General features: G+C 49.0%; 9 protein-coding genes across 9 annotated transcripts; 4 read left to right on the top strand and 5 right to left on the bottom strand.

The window, feature by feature from the left end:
- Window positions 1-639: 639 nt before the first annotated feature.
- Window positions 640-4,456, top strand: DFL_006190 (uncharacterized protein; the record flags this gene model as incomplete). The annotated part of the gene is made up of 7 exons (XM_067635570.1): window positions 640-734; window positions 803-1,440; window positions 1,509-1,729; window positions 1,802-2,160; window positions 2,218-3,532; window positions 3,593-4,161; window positions 4,252-4,456. The coding sequence occupies 7 exons, from the start codon at window positions 640-642 to the stop codon at window positions 4,454-4,456; spliced, it is 3,402 nt and encodes a 1,133-aa protein (XP_067489985.1).
- A 461-nt stretch (window positions 4,457-4,917) lies between these two features.
- On the top strand, window positions 4,918-8,503 carry DFL_006189 (uncharacterized protein; the record flags this gene model as incomplete). Its single annotated transcript, XM_067635568.1, has 6 exons — window positions 4,918-4,948; window positions 5,014-5,048; window positions 5,112-5,238; window positions 5,292-7,237; window positions 7,554-7,689; window positions 7,836-8,503. The coding sequence occupies 6 exons, from the start codon at window positions 4,918-4,920 to the stop codon at window positions 8,501-8,503; spliced, it is 2,943 nt and encodes a 980-aa protein (XP_067489984.1).
- A 441-nt stretch (window positions 8,504-8,944) lies between these two features.
- DFL_006188 (uncharacterized protein) lies at window positions 8,945-9,574 on the bottom strand (the record flags this gene model as incomplete). Its single annotated transcript, XM_067635567.1, has 2 exons — window positions 8,945-9,450; window positions 9,517-9,574. 2 exons carry the CDS (start codon window positions 9,572-9,574, stop codon window positions 8,945-8,947), a joined length of 564 nt encoding a protein of 187 aa, XP_067489983.1.
- A 1,145-nt stretch (window positions 9,575-10,719) lies between these two features.
- Window positions 10,720-12,074, bottom strand: DFL_006187 (uncharacterized protein; the record flags this gene model as incomplete). Its single annotated transcript, XM_067635566.1, has 5 exons — window positions 10,720-10,843; window positions 10,920-11,063; window positions 11,133-11,351; window positions 11,420-11,830; window positions 11,923-12,074. 5 exons carry the CDS (start codon window positions 12,072-12,074, stop codon window positions 10,720-10,722), a joined length of 1,050 nt encoding a protein of 349 aa, XP_067489982.1.
- Window positions 12,075-14,510: 2,436 nt separating this feature from the next.
- Window positions 14,511-15,218, bottom strand: DFL_006186 (Actin-depolymerizing factor domain; the record flags this gene model as incomplete). The annotated part of the gene is made up of 4 exons (XM_067635565.1): window positions 14,511-14,699; window positions 14,814-14,944; window positions 15,029-15,131; window positions 15,216-15,218. The coding sequence occupies 4 exons, from the start codon at window positions 15,216-15,218 to the stop codon at window positions 14,511-14,513; spliced, it is 426 nt and encodes a 141-aa protein (XP_067489981.1).
- A 531-nt stretch (window positions 15,219-15,749) lies between these two features.
- Window positions 15,750-16,900, top strand: DFL_006185 (uncharacterized protein; the record flags this gene model as incomplete). The annotated part of the gene is made up of 4 exons (XM_067635564.1): window positions 15,750-15,827; window positions 15,913-16,112; window positions 16,191-16,226; window positions 16,321-16,900. The coding sequence occupies 4 exons, from the start codon at window positions 15,750-15,752 to the stop codon at window positions 16,898-16,900; spliced, it is 894 nt and encodes a 297-aa protein (XP_067489980.1).
- Window positions 16,901-19,045: 2,145 nt separating this feature from the next.
- On the top strand, window positions 19,046-20,171 carry DFL_006184 (uncharacterized protein; the record flags this gene model as incomplete). Its single annotated transcript, XM_067635563.1, has 4 exons — window positions 19,046-19,054; window positions 19,383-19,509; window positions 19,575-19,850; window positions 19,954-20,171. The coding sequence occupies 4 exons, from the start codon at window positions 19,046-19,048 to the stop codon at window positions 20,169-20,171; spliced, it is 630 nt and encodes a 209-aa protein (XP_067489979.1).
- An 855-nt stretch (window positions 20,172-21,026) lies between these two features.
- DFL_006183 (uncharacterized protein) lies at window positions 21,027-22,218 on the bottom strand (the record flags this gene model as incomplete). Its single annotated transcript, XM_067635562.1, has 6 exons — window positions 21,027-21,127; window positions 21,209-21,241; window positions 21,328-21,607; window positions 21,688-21,770; window positions 21,883-21,929; window positions 22,178-22,218. 6 exons carry the CDS (start codon window positions 22,216-22,218, stop codon window positions 21,027-21,029), a joined length of 585 nt encoding a protein of 194 aa, XP_067489978.1.
- A 646-nt stretch (window positions 22,219-22,864) lies between these two features.
- Window positions 22,865-24,104, bottom strand: DFL_006182 (uncharacterized protein; the record flags this gene model as incomplete). The annotated part of the gene is made up of 3 exons (XM_067635561.1): window positions 22,865-23,274; window positions 23,353-23,770; window positions 23,853-24,104. The coding sequence occupies 3 exons, from the start codon at window positions 24,102-24,104 to the stop codon at window positions 22,865-22,867; spliced, it is 1,080 nt and encodes a 359-aa protein (XP_067489977.1).
- Between the last annotated feature and the right edge of the window lie 533 nt (window positions 24,105-24,637).

Raw genomic sequence — 24,637 nt, 5'->3', positions numbered from 1 at the left:
AAGCCTCTCCACAGCCCTTTTAGCCTCCCGTCCAGACTCCACTCGCAGCGCCAGCCCCGCCCTTCATTTCATGTCTACATATTTCAATACCTGTTTTTTTCTCTCTGGATCACACGGTTTCCCTCGAGTGTCACCTTCCCTGGTGATATCCCATGCGTGTGTCCGCTTGATGTTTATTGCCAACCTGTTTTGTCAATTTAGTTTAGACAACTTGCGCTTAACTAGCTGGAAAATCTTCGACACCGCACCCTTGTACCATGAAATCGATTTGAATTCTGCTACTATACTTAGATATCCCGGCTTTGCGAAGCCTTGACGGAGCAGAATACCAAATCCAAGAATAATCTCGTAAGCATCAATACCCTGTAATATCAAACTGGCCGGTATTTGGTCATTTTATGGGGAAAGTCGTCGCAACGCGTGCGTATAAGTTGAGTGCTACTTAACTCAAAAGGGTACTTAACTAGCTCAATGCAGACGTGCTAGTACTGTATACTATGATATCACTTTTTACCTATTACCAACCACTTATAACCTGAGTAGCAGCAGGTAGTTAGAATCTCAAACTCGCAAGCTTGCCACGATCATCAGCTCGAACTAGGACTCGCCCCGACGAAACGCCTCAGGTTTGCTGGCATCATGGCGTATTTGGCCCCGATACACAGGGCATCTAGCATACGCCACGCCATCAAATGCCGGTTCATCCACACAGATAGGGAATCTCTAATAATCGCGTGAGTTTTACACAACCACCCAGTTTCCAGACATATCGTGGGGGTTCTGACTTATAGATAACACCTAGGAAGTCCAATCGCATCGAGATTTACGACCTCGTCCCTGAAGGGCTTGAACAGGTCGCTCACTTTGCAGTCTACGGCCGTGTGACCGGACTGCTCTCCCTTCGTCCTCAGCAATCTACCCTTGATCACTTATTTCTTGGAACCGATAGATACGAATATTTCACTGTTTCCTGGGATCCTAGAACTGGCACTATTCGGAACGAAAGGAAGGCGCATGATGTTACGGATAGGTTCCAGCGGCCTGCCCAGGTCGGCCACATCTATTTGGCGGACCCTGAAGGGAGGCTACTGGGCCTATACCTTTATGAGGGTATATTTATGGCTATTCCTATCAAAAGGCAGTCCAAAGGCAGAGGGAGGCATGCACAACTCCAAGAATCAGAGATTGGGAATCTAGATCATCCTTGTCCCATCCGTATGAACGAGCTCAAAGTCATCAATATGGCATTTCTCTATGGGACCAATGTGCCAGTTATTGCGGTTTTATATTTAGATTCAAAGAAATCCGTCCATCTCATCACGTACGAGGTGAACGTGACAAAACGGGCTGTAAAGGACCCGGAGTTCACACAATGGGGTATCAAAGCCAATAACTTGGACCATGGTGCTAAGATCCTGATTCCAGTTCCAAATCCTACAGGTATGCAATTCTAATGGCTGAGCCCCCGCGAACTAAACCCCCGTTAAATATATTTCTTCTCGAATTAGGGGGGATACTTGTAATCGGGGAGCAGATGGTCTCGTACTTCCATCCTGAAAGGACAGCACCTATGAAGAAGCCTCTGCACGAGCCGACAAGTTTCGTGACCTACGGAAAAGTTGACTCGGGGAGATATCTTCTCAGTGATGAACTGGGACACTTGTATCTTCTTCTCCTCGTTATCGAAAACAGCAAGTTGATTAATATGAGGATCGAAAACCTTGGTGAGGTATACACCTTTAATTGCACCAAAAATACTTTTACCGCGGTTAGTGGGCTAAACGTAAAAATTTGGATGCAGGTCTGTCAAGCTCGAACAATCGTGTACCTGGATAATGGATACGTTTTCCTAGGGTCACATTTCGGAGATTCTACACTTGTAAAGATATCGTCGAAGAGCCCGAGAATCGAAATAGTACACTCACTTCCCAACCTAGCTCCGATATCCGATTTTATCGTATTAGGAACCGAGGTTGGCGGTGAAGAAATACACCAGTACTCCGCTGGCCAGACGATGATACTCACTTGCAGTGGAGGGTTTTATGACGGTGGTCTCCGGAGTGTAAGAAGTGGCGTCGGTATTCAAGACGTTGGGCTATTGGGGGAAATGAGCGGTGTTCAAAACATGTGGGCCCTCAAACGGACAGTACTGGATGACGGGTGAGATTTTGGCCAACAGCGCAACCTCTAGACAATTTCTACTAACGTTACCAAAAGTTTCGATGATACCCTTCTATTCTCTTTCGCTCATGAAACTCGGGCCTTCTCTTTCGGGACCGATGGGGAGGTCGAGGAGGTCGAGACCTTCGGGAATTTCTTTCTGGATACAACGACACTAGTAGCCGGGAATGTGGGAGTTGATAAACTCGTCCAGGTTACTCCGTTCAAGGTGATACTTGTTGAAAAGGCAACTAGCAAATTACGGGACTGGACTCCGCCAGCTGGTGCCAAAATAATCATGGCATCTCTGTCTGGTACACGACTTGTGGTAGTTCTGAACGGCCGAGTGTGTTTATTATTCGATCTGTCGGGTGATTCTATCAAGCAGGTGGCAAATCGCACTTTTGAGAATGAGGTATCGTGTGTTCACATACCTCAAAAGACCTCGGATTTCCTGGTAGTGGGGTTTTGGATGCCCGCATCACTGGCGCTGTTACGAATACCAGATCTTAAGAGCATAAAGGAAGAACATCTAGCCGTATCTGAAGGTTCTGTCCCAAGGTCGATCATGGTTGCGAACATGGAGGAAGACGGTCCCTCCTCCCTCTTTGTAGGAATGGCTGACGGAGAAGTCTTAACCTATACAATCACCAAAGACCCAAGCATTCTCAGTGACCAGAAACGGATACGGCTTGGAACCCAAACTGTTACGTTCGAAGCCTTACCCCGAAAAGTTGGGGACGATTCCTCGTGCGTTATTGCTACTGGAGAACGCCCAACAATGGTATACGGGGAGGAAGGTAGAACAGTATATTCCGCTATTACTCTGAACCAGGCTTCGTCGGTTGTTGCATTCAACGCGGAAGCATTCCCAGACACCGTGGTCGTCGCAACTGATGAGAGCGTATTTATAGCGAAAATTGACGAGGCTCGGACTACACACACACAGATGTCGCCGCTCCACCAGTTTGCGCGAAGAGTGGCTTTTTCCAAAGAGAAGAAGGCGTATGGTGTTGCTACGATTAGGAATTCCATCGATACGGCCACCGGCATGGAGTCGAGCAGTTGTTATATCCATGTCATCGACGAAAACTTCTATGATAAAATCGACGCTTATGAATTGTACCCGAACGAGCTTGTCGAAAGCTTGGTGTGTGCTTCCCTCGCAAATCCAGATGGTACATTTTCGGAAAAATTTGTTGTAGGAACGGCCATTGGCAATGATGCCGACGAGAGCGAAAAGGGACGACTACTTTTTCTCGAGCTGGGGGCGGATAAGATGCTTAGACTAGTCGCAGAGTTAGAGCTCCCTGGAGCTTGTCACTCACTTTCGATAGTGAAGGGCTATATTCTAGCGGGTCTAAACAAAAGTGTAAGCAATGTACATATATTTCCCTTGGGAAATTTCTTCGGCTGTTGACTGTTCGTGCAGATTGATCTTTATCGGCTTTTATACACAAGCGAGTCACTGGATGTTTCAATCCAACATATATCCTCTGTTCGAGCGGCTACCCTCCCGGTGGTTTTATCCGTTTGTGGTATGAGGGTTTTCGTTGGCGATTTGGTCAAAGGTGTCATGGTGCTTGAAGTAGTCGAAGGAGACGAAGGAGAAAATGATAAGCTCGTAGAAGTCTGCCGACAGTACGGCGTCAGTTGGATAACTGCCCTAGAAGCCCTCGACGATGACACATGCATATCGGCGGATTCCGAGGGGAACTTGGTGCTCTTACGCCGTGAATCCACTGGGGCTACCGATGATGATACTAGGCGAATGCGTCCGTTGAGCGAAATCAGACTTGGGGAAATGGTCAACCGTATTCGCAGGATCAATGACCCGATTACACAGGGATATGTTGTGCAACCAAAGGCATACCTGGGGACTGTTGACGGAGGGCTGTTTATGCTAGGCTTGATACACCCGGATTATTTTGACATATTAATGAAATGTCAGGTTAACATGGCGAAGGTTGTTAAAGGAATCGGTGACTTGGATTTCAATAAGTAAGTAAACCCTCCCCCAAGAACCTGTTATATGCCTACTTCTGTGAAAGTGAAACATGTTTGAAGCTCTGACATTTCGAGGTGGTACAGATATCGGGCCTACAATACCAAAGGTATACAACCAGATGAGCCGTTTAGATTCGTTGACGGCGAGCTTGTTGAGAAGTTCTTGGACCTTGACGAAGAGGCAATGAAGATGGTTATTGACGGGGCAAGCGATGATGAGAATTCACGGATCGAATGTACGGTTGGTGAGATGAAGAATATAGTGGAGGCCTTGAAGCGGCTGCATTAAGCCGTGGTATATCTTGTAGATACTTCTCTTCTTCGATCACTTATGGATCAGGTTCTTAATGGACCTCCTCACGACCTTGTATATACCTATCAGTACTTATAAGTAGGTATCATGTACCTGCATGTGGGGGGACACCCAAAAATAGCTCAGACTTTCGGGCAAATGCAAGGAGTTGGCGTGGCGCGGCGTGGTGTTTATGGACGTACCACCGCCCAGCAAGGTGGATAGCCTGGTTAACTTCCCGACTCCATCCACCATGCCAGCCTCTTACGGAGAGATATTTACAAACGGCACCCGCGCAGAGCCCTTGACCCTGGCTTCCTCATGCTCGAGACCATCGCTACCATTTTTATTCTCCCTCCCCATTGCGGCAATCGCGGCTCCTTATCCCGCAGAAATTAACCCTAGGTCTTTCAATTCGCGAGCCTTCGTAATCCTGGAATGACCGAGTGATTCTCACGATGGACTTGGAATCCCGACGACGAAAAGACTGTAAATCACATACCTCTCTCGCGACCCTTAAATTGGTGCAACGTCTAATACATGTTCCTACCTAGGGCGCTATGGCTGTGTATTGGATGCTGGTTCATCGGTAGCATACGACGAGAAACCCCAACCGTGGCCAAATCAAGATTGACTTACTCTTTGCATGCAGGGCACCCGGATATACATATACAGATGGCACGATCATATGTCACAGCGGGAGAAGGCGACTCCCGAGGAATTAGATAGCCTTCCTCTGATTTCAACGAAGAAAAAGTGGATTAAAAAGATTCGACCTGGTACGTCATTTCGACACCCCCCTTACACGGGCCATCTAACCTGCCCCTTCAAGGCGTATCGTCTTTTGCGGACAAGATCGAAAACGTTGGCCCGGACCATCTCGAGGAACTCTTTGCGCATGCTCGAACAATTATCCCTCCGGACCAGATACCCGAGACTCCGTTGTTTCTATTGGCGACCGCCGGGGTTAGACTGCTACCCGTATGGGAACGAAAGGCTCTGCTCACGGAGATATGTAACTATGCAGTTCAGAACACGAACTTCCTACTCCCGGATTGCAGCCTTCACATTCAGGCCATCACAGGGGAGACGGAAGGCCTTTATGGCTGGATCGCCGCGAATTACTTGATTGGTTCCTTTGATGCAACCCAAAAACATGATCATGGGAAGAACCACCACACTTATGGGTTTCTTGATATGGGGGGTGCCAGCGCCCAAATCGCGTTCGTACCAAATGCGACAGAAACTGAGAAACACGCCGATGATCTAAAACTACTCCGGATGCGAAAGCTTAGCGGGGAATCGGTGGAGTATAAGGTGTTCGTTACAACCTGGCTAGGGTTTGGAGTACACGAAGCAAGGTCCCGCTATCTCGAAAAGCTAGTAGAGGCATCCGGCGGCGAAAATGTCCTGGAACTCCCAGACCCGTGTCTCCACCGTGGACTGACAGCGACGATGGATGGCAAAGAAGTTGAGTCCAGCGGCACCGGATCGGAAAACCCACCGGCCTCTGAAAAAAAGCCATATCTATTCGGCACTGGAAAATTCGATGAGTGCCAACTTCAGGTTCACCCACTCTTATCCGACGGCAAGATACCTTGTAACGGCGTTGCATGCCTATTGGATGGGCATCACTTTCCTCAGGCAGATTTCGACATCAATCACTTCCTCGGAGTATCGGAATACTGGCACACCACTCACGAAGTTTTTGAAATGGGACACGAGACAAAAGCATACGACCTCGCGACATACTCTAAGAGAGTAAAGGAGTATTGTTCAGAATCTTGGGATGCTATCAGGGACAAAGTACATCAACACGAGTGGGGGAAAAAGGTTGATGCCGAAAAGGCGATATCAATTTGCTTTCGAGCTAGCTGGGTGATGAGTGTCCTCCACGACGGGATAGGAGTCCCAAGGATCGGCCTAGATACAAGTGGGTCAGGGCATAACACCACCGAGGAATTGATCGGGGGCGCCAAAGACAAGGGATTTCTCGATCCGTTCCAAGCTGTGGACGATATCCACGACGTAGAAGTATCCTGGACACTCGGAAAGATGGTCCTATACGCAACATCTGTAATCCCTCCGAAACGAAACTCAGAGCATGCTTTACCTGTCGGGTTCGGAAGCAATACTCTCACAGGCGAGGCGATACCTGTCGATTTTGAATACGCAGGTAGCGATAATCCTGTAAAAACACCATCAAAACCTCACAGACCAACGGTGCCGCCGACTTCAACAGCGATCGGTGGCTCCGTATCAGGTGTTCCCGTCCCCACAACGGGTACGGAACCGGAACTAGAAGATGATTCGGACCATTGGCATGGAGCGCTTTGGAACAACACCAATTCAAACCGTCGGATCCCCGGAATAATACTATTCCTCTTGATTTTCTCATTCGCCTCCTATCTATTGTTGGGTCGGGACCGACGCCACCGATTAGCGCGGAAATTGAATCTACATTGGTTTTTGGGTGGCAGGGGAAGAAAGAACACCGCGGCGGGTGGTAGTAGTGTGGTATATGAGAGAATTGGCGAAGATATAGAATTGGGCGGGCCTACGACGCCGTCATTCTTCGAACTCGCTGACTACGACGACGACGACGATATGGGAAATGCGAGTAATAATGATAGCGGGAGCAGGGGCGGTACGATGAGGCGGGGGGTGTCCACCAGTAATGTCAAAGGTTTGGGGTTAAACTTGGGCCCGTACGGATCTAGGATGGGCAGTCGTATATCAAGCCGTGAGCATCTGGCCGCGGTGTCGAGGAGTCGAGACGTAAGTCCTTCTCGAGGGAATGCGGGGAGGAGGGTGAAGAGTCCGATGCCTCGGTCCGATCCGTTCTTATAATCGCACCTTCAAATTCTTGTACCTACATTTCGCCTTCCTTTCCTTTCGTTACCTCTGGCGTCTCGGAGTCTATATCGGTTGATGGTATATATACATTCGAATCCCAAACCTTCAGCGGTACATTGTACCTCTGCGTAGGCACATACGCCATAGCTACTCAACTCGGGCAAGTTGCATACGCACGCCAAGACTCCAGCATCAAAAACAAGCCGGGGCGACTGTGACGAAATTTAACATCTTCAAGCTGCACAAGCACACACGCACATGCTTTATCGCTACTGCCACAAGCCTTAATCCTTGGGCCGTCTCCACTGCTTCCGACGAAAGAGCCTCCAGCAAGCCCGCCATCATGTTCGGGTGTATTTGCGCAGGGCGACAAGGTTTGGGCACCTACCCGATACCCTCGAGATAGCCAGTTGTGAGCGCGCATCACCATCATCCCGTCCCCTCAAAAAATTAAAGCAAAGAAAAAAAAAAAGAAGAAAGGAAAAGATAAAGACTAACTGAAGTAACTTGCTCACATCAGTGCAGACAAATCTTCAGGCCGTTTCCCAAACCGAATTTCTCTTCGTCCTCCCTTCAGCACAAACCGTCAATCACATCGTTGTCTTTCTCCTCCCGGACACCCAGCTTCCACCGGATTACGCTGCTACTGTTTATTTCCAATGGCCTGGCAAACCGTTCCAGCTTCTCGGTGGACTGTCGATGGAGAAGCAATCTGCGATATTCCGGTTGAGGGGTAATACTCAGAGTGGGGCAGCAGCAGCAGCAGCGGGCACCAACGCCTCGGACAATATGGTTGACGAGTCCGGTTTCTATCCCACCGGAGGAGAAAACGTGACGGCCCAACTCGGGATATCGATAGAACCCATAGGGCAGGCCCAGCAAAAGCTCATGATGCTTCCTGCTCACCTCTCTCTATCCGCTCCGGCGAACTCTCAACCGTCCGGGGGTGCACTCGTCCCTCGGGATGGTATGTCGGACTCAAACGCTCTAGCACACAGAGACAGCGCTGCTACTTTAACGTTGGCGAGAAGAATAATAAAGAATGCGTTTAATTACCTGGGATCCTTTAGCTCCGGTCCGCCGGGATCCGAGATGGTTCCCATGAGAGAATTCCAATCTTGGTGGAATAAATTTGAACGGAGGCTCGCCATCGATTCCAGTTTCTTAGAGAAGGAGGAAGAGGCATAGGAATAGAGACTTGGTGTGTTTACGAGATTTCTTTTCTTTCCCTTCTCACCTGCGGTAAATGCGCACCATTGGGATGCAAGCTGCCCAGGTATAGCATGACCATTTATTTGTATAAGTATCTGTGAGAACAGCGGTGATGTCCATGTTATAACCTCGAGTCACGGCGCTAGTACGGCTACAAAAGAAAGCAAGAAAGGTGACAAAGAAAAAAAAAAGAAAAGAAAAAAGGAAAAGGAAATCACCAGAAAAAAGCAGGAACCATGGTGCTGAACCCGAGACAAAGAAAACCCCTGCATAAAAAACCATGCCATCCCGAAAATTAAGGTAAAGTGCGATTCAAAATACCAATTATATTGTAATGGAGACTCCAATACGGTTCGTGTGGCTCGAAGAGATGATTTATACTCGTGAGATGGGCGCCGGAGCGTTTACAGCATCTCCTCAATCAGTCTGGATTTTGTAATCGCCTTTGACTACGTCACTGTAGCTCGGTGGTGGCTGAGAAGGTCCAGCAGATCCCTCACCATGGTCCATGCCATTAGCAACTGGAAGATTATCCTGGGGCTGTGGTATCGGCTTGCGCGTATCCGCAACTGCGGTTTCGGTTACGGGACGAGATGGAGAGGATACCGAAGCGGCAGCAGCGGTGGTTCCATAGGTTTGAGGTCTTGTTTGAGATCTTGGGCTCTGTGGGCGGTCCTGGCCGTGCTGGTGCTGCTGCTGTGGTGCATACGAGGGTTGGGTATGGGAAGCGACGGATGGGTATGTTGCGGTATAATAGTAAACTCGTTGGTTGCCTCCTTCGATCGGCTCGTAGCTGTAACTGTACGGATCGGGGTATTTCGCGATTATGTACCAGGCGTGGAGAAGGCCGGGAAGGTATCCGAGACACAGGAGAGCGATGTTTATGATGCTATCGGCGGAGCATACCCCTCGCTTGACCCAAACTACGGTGCGGATGCTTCGTCAGCCCGATAAGAATGCGGAGGAGGAAGATGTCAGCGAATACTCACCGGCGATGGGAGGAAACAAAACAGCGAGAACCGCTAGAAAACAATCGGCAGAACACATTTTCAGCCCGTAATATGCTATGAAGGTGCCCTAGCGAAAAAGATATTCGTTCTGCTCCTCTGCTATCGTTGAGGTTTTAGATGACTGGTTGTTGGTGGAAGACGATGGAATCGAGGTGGGTGTGTGACTTGGGTGACTTTAGGGTAACCGCTTGGGTGAGAAGGCCCGCCTCAAGGTGACGACGCCAGACAGCTTACATAAGTCACAACCACCGCAAATGACGGCAAGGCCATGCTGAGGCTGTGCAGACGATTCGCATTCGGCCCCAGCATACTCGATCGTGAATCTACTCTCATCACGGGCGAACTGAGTTTTTTTTTTTAGAATTACCATGGTCCAACGAGGGTATATCTATAAACATGTATAGGTATATATATATATATATACATATATCTCTTGCGATAGTAATAGTTTGACAAGATTGTTTTTGGAGAGAGTGGTTTCTGAAGGAGAGGAGGTATCAGGGGAAAAAAAAGGAAAGGAGGGACCGAGGAATAGGGGTGGGGTATTGAGGGGTTATGGGATGGGGTTACGGTATGGGAACCAGAATTATATCGAAGTACACGACGAAATGAAAAATAGATGACTCCGCACCACCAGACGCACATGGATTTTTCGATACATCTTGTGGTCACTTGAGAAAATCGCGAGAACCAACCTGGCGGATCGGCGGAGCCGTTACTATGTTCTGATGAAAGATGCCAAAAGAGATATAAAACCCGAAATCAAAAACATGCCGTGTAAAAGGGCAAAAGGCAGCAGACGAAGGAAATGGAGAAGAAAAAGGTGCAGAATAAAGGGTCAGCGACAAGATCAATATTTGTAAAAGCAAATCGTAGGGCGAGCCCGCTGAAGTATGGTATTCGAGCCATAAACCAGGCCGAAGGGACCAACAAGCGCAAATCATCCAACCACAATCATAACTCTACGATTCGTGAGATTATTTAATCGTTAACGCTGCTAAAATGGAAAAAGAAGGGAGCTGAAGCAATTGTCGTCAGAAAATGTGAAAAAGGGCTAAAATAAGACATCGAAGAGGGGCCCGTCGGTTTTGGGGGGTGTAATACGGTCGGGTTACTCGAAGTGCCGATGGGTCAATGGCAGAGAACCGGGTATCGGCGAAACGTTTTTTTTTGGGTGGCTTGTTAAGAGATGGTGGTGGCTGCGAGGGCGCTGCTGACTTTTTCGATATCAGATTGTCCAGCGGCTGTATCCGATCCGGAAGCGAAATCCGGAGGAAGAACAGCCTTCTTCTTTTTCTTCTTGGGGCTATCACAAGCACGGGCCGGTCAGCGAGATGGTTGCTTTTGCACGGAAGGTAGCCAAGTGGGGCAATTAAACTTACACTTCTCGGACGCAGTCTACACATCTAGGATGGCTACAGCTTGCACATGTTTTAGTGATATTAGCGCTAGCGCTGCACTCCGAGCATGTCCATTTGGCAGGTTTCTTTCGTTTGATTTCCTCGATTGGTGTTGGCTTCCGGCTCCTGCGTCTCATTAGCCGCCGAAAAAGCGAAGGAAAAGGAGGCGCTACGATTGCAAGCGAGGGGACTTACGGTTCTCGATGGCACTTCTTGCAGCGATTGTGGGTACACTTCGGACATGTTTTCTGGCCAGCGAAGTCGGATTCGCACTTGTGACATTTCCAATGCACACGTTGACGGATCTTGCGATATACCAAAGGCTGACCTCCCGTTTTGCTCGGCATCGTGAGTCCTTCATAAGGGTCGAACTCCTTTGGCTTCGTCTTCGTCTTCTTCTTATCCGCCTTGGGACTGATCGGGGCCGATTTGGTTAGTGATCTGCGATAATAGAGAAGGCGTGTGTGCGAAATAGAACATACGGTGGTGAACGTGGGCACTCCACGCATCGTTTATGACCACAACTCGGGCAGGTCTTCTCGCTCCCAAAGGAAGTTTGACAGACATGGCAATAACGTCTGACACGCATGCGGATCGGCTTCTCAATTCTCTCGCCAGCAGGAGGTCGTGCAGCGTAAGGCCAGTCCTCCGGTATCTCGATACCATGCTTTTCAGCCAGCTGTCGGGCACCGAGCGATAGCGCCGGTTTCGTTTTCGAGGACTCAACGGCAGCCGTGCTGACTTCCGGTATTGTTTTCGATGGTTCTTCCGGCTCAATGGCTGGTTCTGCGGTTGCCTCGGTGGAGGTCGGAGGAACGGGATCGGTTGTTTTCGCGGCCGGCGTCTCCTCTGCAACCGGAGCAGAGGTAGAGGGGCCTGGTGCACTAACAGACCTAAAATCAAAGGAAGAATCAATGTCAGCTTCCGACGCCCTCGTATAAATACTTTCATATATTGCAAGTTTCTGCCTTTCGGTCGGACGTACGAAGATTCGGCAGCCGGTGTGGCTTCGGCCGGTCCAGGCTTCTTTGTTTTGGAGGGTTTTACTAATTTCGAAACGAATCGTTGAATGCTGCGTCTTTTCGATTTGTCCTTCTCGGCGGGCGGGCCACCGGTGGTAGGTTGCGGAGTCGACATTTTTTCTGAATTGCGAAGGGGTTCTGAATTCAAAAAAATCAAAAGCCTCGTATCGGTCGCAAGAACGCGGCAGAGGTACTCAGAGCGTAGAACGTCTGGTTGTCGGGAATTAGTGGAGGTATAGGTTGTTGTTCATACGGTATAACGATGTGTCCTTCTGAAGACGGTAGGTTTTACTATGTACATCCGCCGAGATATTCAAGATATCGATCGCATCCAGAGAGGGAAAAGATGGCGAGGGCGGTCCAAGCAGTCGGGAATCGGCAAGGGCGAATTGATGAATGAACACGACAACCCAGGTCCTTAGATCCGGTAGAACAGCAACTAAAATATAAAATATAAAATGAAACGAAAGTGAGATAAAATCTACAAGCGAGAAAATGGTCTCTGAGTTCAGATGGGATTTTAAGACTGTCTGTCGGCAAGTTTGGATGTAAGTCTGTCTGTCCCAGACGGTCGGGTCGTTGGGTGGTCAGCTTTATTGATCAGAAGCAAAGGGGTGTGGTGGTGGTGGTGGTTCGACGGAAAGGGTAAAGAAAGAGGGAAAGAAAAGAAAAGAAAAAGAGGGAAAGGCAGGGATCGGACGTAGTATTAGTGTAGATGGTGGCAAGACGGTGGCGATGATGGTAGAGGAGGAGGAGGAGGAGGAGGAGGAGGAGGAGGAGGTGATGGAGGAGGTGACGATGGTGATGGTATAGTACAGAGGATAACGGGGAGGGGAGGGAACTAACCAACTGGTGACAGCGACAACCACTGTTCCGGGTCCAAAGCCAAAGCCAAAGTCAAAGCAGCGAGAGTCAAAGAAGTTGACGTTGGCGATGGAAAAGGTTTTAGGTGCTTTCTTAGTGCGAATTGGGGGGAAGGGAATTAAAGGGAGAAACTCTGGAACTGGAAGGGAAAGAGGAAGAGAGAGAAGGGCTGTTGGATTTACGTACTGACAGTTGCCACTATCCTATGCTCTCTCTCAACCTCTCTCAACTTATCCCAATCGATCCAAATTCCAACAGAGACAAGACAAGACCCCCCAGCCAAAGCAAGATCCCAAGACCCGGGAAAGAGACCCAAGAAGAACAGAAGCCAGAGCCAGATATCTGAGCAGGAGCCAGCGGAAGGTGGAGAACACCAACGCTGCAGCAAGACGAGACAAGACAAGAAACCATGCAGCGAACCGTCTTCCGGTTCTCTTCTTCCTCTGGTTAAGAAAAAGTACCGGTACTGTGGAGCGGAAAGGGGAAGGCCCTCCATCGAATAGCCGCTTTGGCCGACAAAAGGACAGGGCTTGATGGATCGATGGCCACACGGATTTGGGGGCGAAACGAAGTGGCCCACAAACCTGGGTCTGCATTTTGCATTTCTTCCTTTGCGGCGGACCCCATTACATTACATGACAATTACACGCCCTCTTCTAACCCACACTGACAATCATGCATGGCGCCCAAGGGCTCTCCGACGGCAAATCATGTCACCTCCACCCGACCCCAACCTTGTCAATACGACCTCCTGCTTTCATTCACTCACATTCAAGATGTACGTCCGTACGTACATGCACCGTACATGCACGTCTACGAAGGTACGTATGTACATGAGTAGGTAAGAAGCACGGAACCAGAAAAAAATTTTTTAGATCGCTGCCCTCTGCAAGGATCATGCCTCCCACGACCAGGGACCGTTCCTGTTAGCTGCTTCCTCTGACTGGCGATGTGCGCTGCGCTGTCAACTTTTTATTCCCGCCAAACAGGCTCCTGGGCAGGCCCGTTTCCCAGCTGGGACAATTCGAGGGCAAACTGGAATCACCCCACCTGTTTGATTTGCTTTCGACAAATGGATCAAGAACCCGACTTCCCCAGCGGCGCTACTGCCGACCCTTGTCGCCTGCTTTTTGACGAGACAACTTGCCTTCTTTGTTTCCAATCCAAGTCCCCACTCCCATCACATGTGCTTTTTCCCATCCTTCATCTTGTACCAGTACTTCCCTCGTCTGAGCGTGGCCTGACTGGGAAAAGTCAATCATCCCCCATATAAGTTTCTAAAACCCAATGTACCAGGTACACTCCACTTCTCCCAAAGCAGAAAATAAATAAATAAAAAACATGCATCGCAGAAAGGCTTGGGACGCTGTTTTAAAGTAGCTTTTTTTTTTTTTTTTACTACGCGCGTTTAAACCTCTCCGTTGGTACATATTTAACCGCAGGGATCGTCCCAAACCCGCTAATACTGAAACTCCATACACAGGATTGCTACTGCCCTCTTGCATAAACTACCAACATTAACGGGAACAGAATACTACGTCGGAAAAACCCGCATGCTGTGCTTGCGTTCCAGCGAAACGGCAGAGGTATGGACGTATGTATGCTAGGTAGGTACTCAGGCAGGTACTTAATTATAAAGAGTGTACCGCAGTAAAAAACAAATATCCACTCGAGTCCTTCCCTCCATCTATGCATCTACCAGCGCATCCTTGACTGCGATCACGTCGTCCTCATCCCGAACCTCCATAACCTTGCCGACTTCGGCGGTATTTCGCATGAGCTCCTTAGCACCAGCATACAACATCCGTAGTTCGTTGTTTGAATTCTCAGGCATATAATAAAGCAGCACATACGGCGTGGAATACCGCCCGGATTTCTAGGCAGGCGCTCGGTCATCAGGCCGAGCGAAGGAAATTCGATTTATGGAAAGAGGGAGGGAGGGAGAAAAGAGAAGAGAGAGAGAGAGAGAAGGAGAGAGAGAACCACCTACCAGTGTCACCGGATGGCTCAGGACCACATATCTTGGCGTGTTCTCCGGTAGGGCATCCGCGATATCCTCCAAAGACGTATATACCTCCGAGTCAGCCTCTCTGATTTCCAGCGACTTCCTATCGATAACGTCTACAGGCAACGACCGGCATTAGTCAAACAAAAAAAAGGTTCCCCGCACCCTGTAACATTGGCGAGCGACGGAACGTGACGTACAGATGCGAGCTTGGGGCGTTGTTGCTCTGGATGTAGAAAGCCTAAACTTCCGTAGTTGTTTCTTCGTTTCCTCGCTGAAGACGTAAAGTCGGGATTCAGATGCCTAGGAATATAGAAAAAGCGGGCGGGCGGGGCGGTCAGAACATGGAGATGGGGATTTAGAATCAGGCGTTCGGTCGGGATATACCATGGTTTTCAAAAGGCCAGGCGCTATAATATGCTATCAAGAACGGGCGGACGATGCGAACGATAGCGGGAAACGATGTCGAGATCTATACTCGGCTTGAGGTTACTCGGCTTGAAATGTCGGGTTCACGAGAGGTAAGGAGGGCAGGTACGTAGTGATATCGAGGTAGCTAGCCGAAGGAGGATAAGCTCACGAGGCTGTGGCTTATCCGTATCCAGTCACCAGCCTCAAGTTCCTCCCCACCACAGCCACAAGGGCATCCCGATCCGACCGGATATACATATACCGAGATGTATAAGGGTAAGAAGTACAGGCAGATCAGACCGAAGCCGATGAAAGGTCAGAACAGCCCACGCTAGAATCACGACACGTGGAACCCTTTCAAGCGCGGTAAGACAGGCGTACGGGAAGGTAATCAGCTCAATGCTGAGATTCTCCACACGTGCACGGATCCCGCAATATTTGCACTCGAACCCTTCCGGATCCGCCCTCCTATTCTCGAAGCCAGTTTTATATCGCCTTCCTTGCAAAAAAATGTCTCCGCCTGCTCCCGTACGGATGATTCAGACGGCCGCCTGTCTGATCATTGGAGATGAAGTCCTCAATGGAAAGGTGCTCCCATTGTCGCTCCATCCTTGCATGATCAGTGCGGTGCCGGACGTGGCCGTGAACATGAATATGAACGTCGGACTGACAGGGTTCTCCTTTGTTTTACCCACAATACCTCCAGATCGTAGACACGAACAGTCCCTTCTTTGCGAAATACTGCTTCTCACTCGGACTCGATCTCAAGCGGATCGAGGTGATACCGGACGATGAGGCGGATATCATCGAGGCCGCCAGGCGAATGTCCGAGAAGTACGATTTCGTGGTAACCAGCGGCGGAATCGGCCCGACGTACGCCCCCGACATGTCACGTATTCTTAAATTTGACCTTGCAGGTCCGATCCGATCGCTAACCTCATCATCCGCCAGTCATGATGACATCACCTATCCTAGCATCGCAAAGGCGTATGTAAAAGATCCCCTATTCTCATTCCATCTCCCCATCCCTTCCGCACGCGCGTACATATCTGATAAGCGACCCGTGGCCATCGATATCCAGGTTCGACGTCCCGTTGGAAATACACGATGAAACCCTACAGAGGATGAAGAGCCTTTGGAAGTCGAAGAGGAACGAAGCAACATTCGACTGGGATACCCCATCCTCTAGATTATCGGCGAAATTACGCATGGCAACTTTGCCGACGGGCGCAGGATGTCGAGCATATTTCCCTTCCGATGAATTATGGGTGCCCGTTGCGATCGTGAATGAGAACGTTCACATACTCCCCGGTATCCCGTTGCTGTTCCAGCAGATGCTCACCGGGTTGGAGAAAGAGTTGGTCCCACGGATCGAGGCATCGAATCGAGATATATTTCGATTGATGATCAGTACTCCGCAGCCGGAATCTCAGATGGCGGATTATCTCACGTCGCTCCAGGAAAAAGTCCAAGAGCGTGGGGTGAAGGTGGGGAGTTATCCACGGTGGGGGAAGCCGAGGAATACAGTGACGCTGGTGGGAAGGGATCGAGAGTACATTGAAGGCCTGGTGGAAGAGGTCTCAAAGCAGTTGGACGGCGCGAGGATCAACGTGGAAGGTGAGGATGATAGCGAGAGTGACGAGCCAGCAGAGGGCGTGTGAATGTTTTAGATATTATTATTATACATATGACCGATTGTATACAAATTATGTCACTCGAATACACTTTTACTTTTTTGCTTCCAAAGAGGAGCAAGTACGTGGGTATATACTTGGGTCGCTATGCGTGCGCCGTGCGTGCGAGCAAGTATGAAAGCGAGGGGAGATATCGATAGCAAGTACTTGATTAAGCATGCAGTCGGATATCATATCATATCTCACGGTAACCTGGAGGTGTGGATCCTGCGTTCGGAATGGAATGGAAAGGGAAAGGGAAAGGGAAGGTGGAGAGCGAAAGCCAAGATGCAGCCTTCTGGAAACGTTTCGGATGCGATATGACCGATGGAGAAACAAAAGATGCATGACAGGCGGTCTATTCTTGTACGTGAACACAACCTGTAACGATCGATAATATTTAATATTCCGTCGATGGGTAAATCGAAAGGATAAATTAAAAATAAAAATAAAAACGCCCCAAAGGCCCCACGCAGGGCAGCCGGCCAGGCGCACACAGGCAATGTCCACATCCACCCACATTTTATTCGTCCTTGGATTGAAATAGATCTTTGGTTCCGATCATATAATAACTTACCAAGACGCATGGTTCAGCTAGCTAAGCTACCGCAGCATGGGCCGAGTTTATCTCCATCCGGTAGCGCTTGAGGCGTGCGGACGGGTGGTATACTTGCCTGTTGGAGTCGATTTTGGTTCCCTGATCGCTCCAGGCTCCGTCGAGGCTGTACAGTTTTTTTTTATTCGTTTGCCTCCATACGCATATTCGAGGGATCGATATGAAGCCCGAGATGTTACTTGTTGATCCAGGTGTGACAGATGGGTATAAAAAGAAGAAGTTCATGCGATGCGGGGGGCAGTATCCTGTAATATAATCCAAAATATAGAACAAAGTAAGGTATGATATGATATTATGTCTGGTCTGGTCTCGCTCTGTCCGCCGCGGGACGTTTTTTTTCTTTCTTTCTCTCTTTCTTTTCTTCTTCCCCCCTCGGTCTATCAGTAAAGTACTCGGTCAGGTAAAGATTCGATTGTCCGTGAATCGAACCGGAAGTACTCAATATAACCCTTTCGCTTTGCCTTAAATTTTGATCAAGCACGAAGTAGTGTCCGAGACTGGACGAACAATGCAAGAATCCAAATACTTCTTAATACAATATAAGGGAATTGATCGGATCGAAGAAAGCGAACAGAGGAGCGGAAAAACGAATATATCGACTGGCCCTTCCTGTTAAGCACCGCCAGTCGGTTTACTGTCCGCGTCGTGTCGGGAAGCCCGCTCGCTTTGGTTCACAATCGCCTGCGTTGCCGGCTAGTCTGGCCAACGGCATGCCCAAAAAGTCTCCACCGACTTTTTTCTTTACTGCTGGAGGTCAGTTAGCTGGTCAATTAGGTCGGTGAGCAAGTGCGGTTTGTGCGTGTATGTAAGTGCTGTGGGTGGACATGGTAAGCGTAGTGTCGTGCGGTGCGGTCCAAGTAGTATGTAAGAGACCAGCCCTCTTTTATCCCGCTCCAACATCGATCTCGTGAACTTCCTTCCTCCCTCTTTTACTCTCCTCCTCCTCCTCTTCTTCTCCGTAGAAATACTTCTCCTCCTCATCCTCCTTCTTCCGAATCCTTTCCCCCCATTTACGTTTCCCCTTACATATTTATATATCTCAACTTCCAGCCGAGAAACATCCCTAAAGGAAATATCAATACAAACAGGCATCTGCCAATACGCGAGATTGTCCAAGTATATACCCTTTCCCCCCTTAACTATCCGATTCTCCTTTCAACCTTGAATTTTCCAGTCCTCTTTCCCCTTCCTCCGTTTCCCTTCTTTTCTCCTTCGGCACCAGGAAAAAAAAATATATACACTTAAAGTATATATATATATATTTAAGAAGAACAGGATCCAAAAGATACCTACTCGGATATCTCCCTTTGAGAGCCTCGCCATCCTTCTTTCCTTCTCCGAATAACCCCCCTCCAACCCCCCTTGGTCTTGCCATCTCATCTTTTTTTTTTGTTGTTGTTGTTGGTGGTTCGCAACCAGCTCATTCGCCGACGTCCGAAAACAGGCACGCGGGAAACCCGTCGATAGTTCTCTCATCCCTACTTATCACAACCTACATTCTATAGTCACTCGCACTCATGTCTAAGGTAAGAACAAACTCGGTTATCTCATCACAACCGCCATTCCCCTTTCTCTCGAACTCGCGCCGCCACCCCAGCAACTATGTAGAAGGGAAAACATAACAAGAACACCTTTATGCATCGCGGAAGTGGTCGCTGTTGTACGACGGAACCGGAACCGGAACCAGTTGGAGGCAGAGAACCGGGTCGTTATCCCGTTCACACCGAGCGACGGAGGAAACCATCCTTATCTATTGTTTCGCGCTGGATTTCCGGTCTCGACCCGCGCTGCGCATTTTTGGCGAACGCAAGTTGCAAATCACAAACTAACACCGGTTATTCTCGTCCCGCGTAGGCAGGATCTCAGTTCCTTCGGGAGTACAAACTCGTCGTAGTCGGCGGTGGTGGTGTCGGTAAATCTTGCTTGACCATCCAGTTGATCCAATCGCATTTCGTCGACGAATATGACCCGACCATTGAAGGTAATTTTTGATGTCGATATCCACCACTCTGCTGGGCAGCCCGTGACCAACTTTTCCTTTCATAGATTCCTACCGAAAGCAATGCGTTATCGACGACGAAGTAGCGCTTCTCGACGTTTTGGATACAGCCGGTCAGGAGGAATACTCCGCCATGAGAGAACAGTATATGAGGACGGGAGAGGGTTTCCTTTTGGTCTACTCGATCACCTCGAGAACCTCCTTTGAGGAAATCATCCAATTCCAGCAGCAAATCCTGAGAGTCAAGGATAAGGACTACTTCCCGTTGGTCGTCGTTGGAAACAAGTGCGATTTGGAAACCGAAAGACAGGTTTCCACACAAGGCAAGTACTTGACTATTTCCACAATATATCAAAATCAAAAGAAAAATGCAGAATGCATTCCCCCGTGTATCAAACTTTTTTTACTAACAAAAAAAAAAAACAGAGGGCCGAAGTCTGGCTGATTCTTTCGGCTGCCCGTTCAAGGAGACATCTGCCAAGGCTCGTATCAACGTCGATGAATCTTTCTACGAATTGGTTCGCGAGATCCGAAGATACAACAAGAACCCTGATGATCACAAGGGTAACAAGAACGAGGGACGCGACGGCGGCAATGACGATCCGAACGGCCCGAGCCCGGGCTGCAAGTGTGTTATGCTTTGAAGATATGCCAATCTGTACGGATGCAATTCTAACGATTTAATACTTCACCTCTTCTCTTTCTTGTCTCTTCTCATTCTTCGATTTTACCATACATACCTTTTTATATCTTAATCATTCAGTTATCCGTCGCGTCAGCGCAGCATTCCTTCAGACATTGTGTGTAGAACAAACTCGTGTTAAGTTTCCCTCCCCCCCTTTGCGCCTAAGAATGTATATCGCCATATATCACTTTGCGGTCCGTATGAATGTTTTTTTTTTTTTTTTTCCTTCTCTTTTCTATCACGGTGTTGCTACCAGCTCTTCCATCGGGGGGGTTTTTTTTCTTCTCTCTTTCTCGCGTTTTGTTCCGCCCTTTTGGCTATCGATTGTGATTATTTTTTCGTCTCCATTTGTTAAAAATTATCTTTTCAACCTCCTATCCTCCCGAATATCATCCCCACCGTCGTTCACCGCTTTTCCTCAGCGTGACATTTCACCGAGCCCACGGCTGGCTTCGCGTGGCTCTTTCCTCTTCTTTTTACGTATGTGAAACCTGCAAGTTCGACAAAAAAAAAAAACGTGACTTCAAACGGACCGAGCCTCTATCCTACTTGGCAACCATTTCTTCCAGCGGTTCACGCTCATATCTCGAACCCTTTTCGGGCGACAGAATGTAAAATAGCAGAGGTTAAAAGGTGTATCATTTCATTGTTCATTTCATCGTGAAACGTGAAGAAGGAGAGAAAGAGAAAAAAAAAAACCAGGGTGCTATCGCTTTTCACAAATCGCTCTTCACATTTTCACGGAGTTGCTTCCCTCCCTGAGAAGCTGATGCTGTGAGAAAGCTTGCGTTTGAATACAAATGGCTTGGCTGATTTACTGCCAGTCTTTCTTGATCTCAATCACCCAGTCGAATTCCAGATGGACCTTTTTGTCATCGTCCGTGAATCGAGATCTGGCGTTGTAGGTGCCACGGCCTGTTAAGATCAAGTCCGCAAGTTAGAAAATATGTCGCCAGGTAGGGGGGTTATGTTCATATATATCCAAGGGAAACCTACTGAGAAGCCCGTCCGGTGCAACTTCGATGGGGACTTTTTAGAGTTTCAAAGATATAATTAGCTTGTTCCTTACTCGTCCATCAACGGCGCCGGGGGGGGGGGGGTTGCATTCTCCATACGAGTTTTTGAGTAGAAGGGAATCTTCTGGTTATTTGGGCCATACGATCCCAGCATCTCCTCCGTCTTGTCAACCGTAATTCCCTTTCGTTTAACCACCTGGATGTATTTCAAACCGCTGATAACATCATGCTGGACTCTGAATTGAATATAAATTCTATATTCGGCCTTTTCCTTGATGACGAAAGGGGTGGACTTGAGGGTGGCGAGTTCGGTTTTAGCGAAATCAACCTCGATGTCAGGACGACCTTCGACTTTCAGGGATAGCTTTTCGATGACGACCTACACAGAGGCGGGAATGTATGAGTATGCGACATCTCTTTTTAGCCCAAAGTGGAGAACGACTGGGAGGGGGGGTGTACAGTCCGTGGATCGTTTGGGTCTCCGATGGCAGCTCCTAGACCCAATGATTCCTTCCACTTGTTGAGGGATTCATCTTCGGCATCTATATCGAAGGATGTTAGTGTTTGTAAGAAGCACAGCTGGCTGTGTATCTAGCCAGTTGCATGCTTTGCAGCCCTGACGAAGAAGGATGCCGCAGGGAATTGTTAACGTACCAAGGTTCTTGTATTCATCTAGGGTCTTCTTCTCTCCGACCTTGTACCTGTGGGTGGGAACATGGTTAGCAACTGTGGTCGAGCCAGGATGGTAGCGAATCCACAGCGAGCTCTCCAACTACAGCTGGTGCTACACAGTGTATGTACAGCTGAGCACAAGACAGGCGAGACTCAAGACAGAGCAGAGTCCACAGGATGTTCGGTTTATGAGGCAGAATCGCACGATGATGCAAAGGACCGGGGATATTGATATGGGAGGTGCGCATGTTGAATGGAAGGAGTTCCAACAGCTTACCCCTCAGTCGCGGCAGCGGCAAGCTCGTCGTTGTCAGCCATGTTTCCGTGGTATTATAATCTAGGTTTATGATATGTTAGTATTAGTTCCAGAAGCAGTCTCGAATCGGCTTACTCGAACAGTTGGAGGTCTTTTCTTGAATATTATAGCTGGGTCGGTGCAATTGAATGGAGTGGATGGAAGGGAGGTGGCCAGTTGTGGAGTGTTGGGAGTGCTAAGTCAAGCTAAGTAGCGTTGGCCAGGTCGTTCGTGTACATGTATGCACTGGGATATATATATTCTTAGCAGCTTACCAGCCAGCCCAAAGTCCAAATTGCAAACCCGCACGAATACGGTCAAGCCTGGCTCTGGCTGGCTCCTGAAGCTGAGGAGCAAAGTGGGTCCGCTGCTGGCTGGACCAGCCGGAAACACCAGGCCAATTACTCAAGTAAGTACTCGCAAGCATATGCGTCCCAGCCCTGGCTCGCGAACCTCCATCTAGTCACGGCCATCGCACTGCTACATGCTACGGACGGTGTATCAAGCTATCGATAGAAGCGGGAAAAAAAAGAACTTGCCGGCAGGAGGGCGTTTTAAAACGTTTCAGAACAATTGGTATCAGAAGTGACGACTTCTAGCTTCTATTTTGATATACGCTATCCGGCTGGTCTGCTCGCCGGCCAGGCCACTAGCTCTCTCTATCTAATCTCATACGGTGTTTTTGGCCTTCCACTCGTCGAGTAGCTCCTTTTTATACTCCTCTCTATAACCGGAAGGATTGTTCTTCACCCACCTCCATAAATCCTCACAGGCCTCCTCCAATGTCTTCTTAGTGTACCAGTTCAATTCTTGCCGGGCAAGATCCGGCTTTGCTGTTAGATCCAAGACATCACCCGGCCGTCGTGGGGCCAATTCATATGGAAGTTCCCGGCCGACTGCTTTGCTAAATGCGTGTAAGATATCGAAGACCGTTGAGCCTCGTCCGGACCCCAGATTCCATGCCTTGCAGCACTCAAAGGAGGGGTCGTATAGCTTTTCGAGAGCGGCGATGTGACCTTGCGCTAAATCTACCACATGTATATAATCCCGAATGGCTGTCCCGTCGTGTGAATCGTAATCTAAAACCACACTGTCAGCGGCCGCTCGCCATCGAATACCCCCTCGATGTAAAGTATAATTGATCACAAGCGCCGCACCTGTTCCGAATACCTGGATCTTAGGTCTTTTCCCAACCGCCACCTGGCCAAGGAGGGGTAGCAGGTTATACGGCACCCCTTGTGGATCTTCTCCCAATATCCCACTGGGGTGGGCGCCGCATGGATTGAAGTAACGTAACAAGGCTGCAGCCGAGCCCGGGTTCGCTTTAACATGATCCTCGATGATCATTTCGTTGAACCATTTCGTTCTGCCGTACGGATTCGTGGGACCGAGTGGGCATGTTTCCGGAATCGGAATCATACCGGGATACCTCGTGGCGTCGCCGTAGACTGTCGCCGACGAAGAGAACACGATCTTATCGACACCGTACTTTTTCATCACCGATAACAATTGCGCAGTTCCGCCGACATTGACCCGGTAGTATTCTGCTGGTATTTCTGCAGACTCTCCCACGGACTGTGCATGACGTTTCCAATCGAATAAGCCACACGTGCAACGGTATTGGGCAAATGTGAAGGAGTGTGACTGTCCAGCTCACCTTCAAAGCCGCGAAGTGGATGACTGATGATATCTCCGGGTGGGCTTTAAACACCCCCTCCAAGGCTTCAGCATCTGCGATATCGACCTTGTGGAAGGCCGGCCGAATCCCACATATTAATTCGATGCGATTGACGGTCTCCTCTGAAGAGTTGTATAGATTGTCGACGATAACGACGTCGTACCCCGCGATGAGAAGCTCCAAGGATGTGAAGGACCCGATGTAGCCGGTACCACTGCGCCTGGTCAGCATCTCATCTCATCGTGCAGCCGGGCTCGCGCAGCAGAGCGAGAGCCATACACGCTTATTCCGATTTCAAACTCCCATTCCCCAAATGTGTCGCATTCAACGTACGTACCCGGTAATTAAAACGGTTTCTTTGGGCGCCACCATGTCTACGTAGCGGTATTGTTTATTCGAATTTATGATCAATCGAGCGAAAGGATGGAAAGCGTGTGCCCTTATATGGGTATTTAGCAAAGTAGGTACCGTCTCGAAGAATCGGTTAAATTGCGCATGGACGGGGAAATGTTTTCCACAGTCCAACCCAATGCAATGCGATGAGCTCGAGGGCAGAGCTAGGATTACAAATATAACTGCATTCGATATCTGCACCTTCACCGACCTCGGATTCGGGCCCACCGGGGATTAATTAACTGTGTACAGGAAGGCTCGCAATTCTAGAGTATCTTTTTTTAACCAGAAGTAACACTACAAGACTCAGCCCTTCGACTTTGCCGCATATTCTAGATTTCGCGCCTGGATGCTACCATAACATGGGCAGG

The sequence above is a fragment of the Arthrobotrys flagrans genome (genome assembly GCF_004000055.1).
Source record: "Arthrobotrys flagrans strain CBS H-5679 chromosome Unknown unitig_9, whole genome shotgun sequence".
In the NCBI taxonomy this organism is placed as follows: Eukaryota; Fungi; Ascomycota; class Orbiliomycetes; order Orbiliales; family Orbiliaceae; genus Arthrobotrys; species Arthrobotrys flagrans.
Note: the sequence above shows the minus strand (reverse complement) of the source record. Positions and strands in the feature narration are given on the sequence as shown.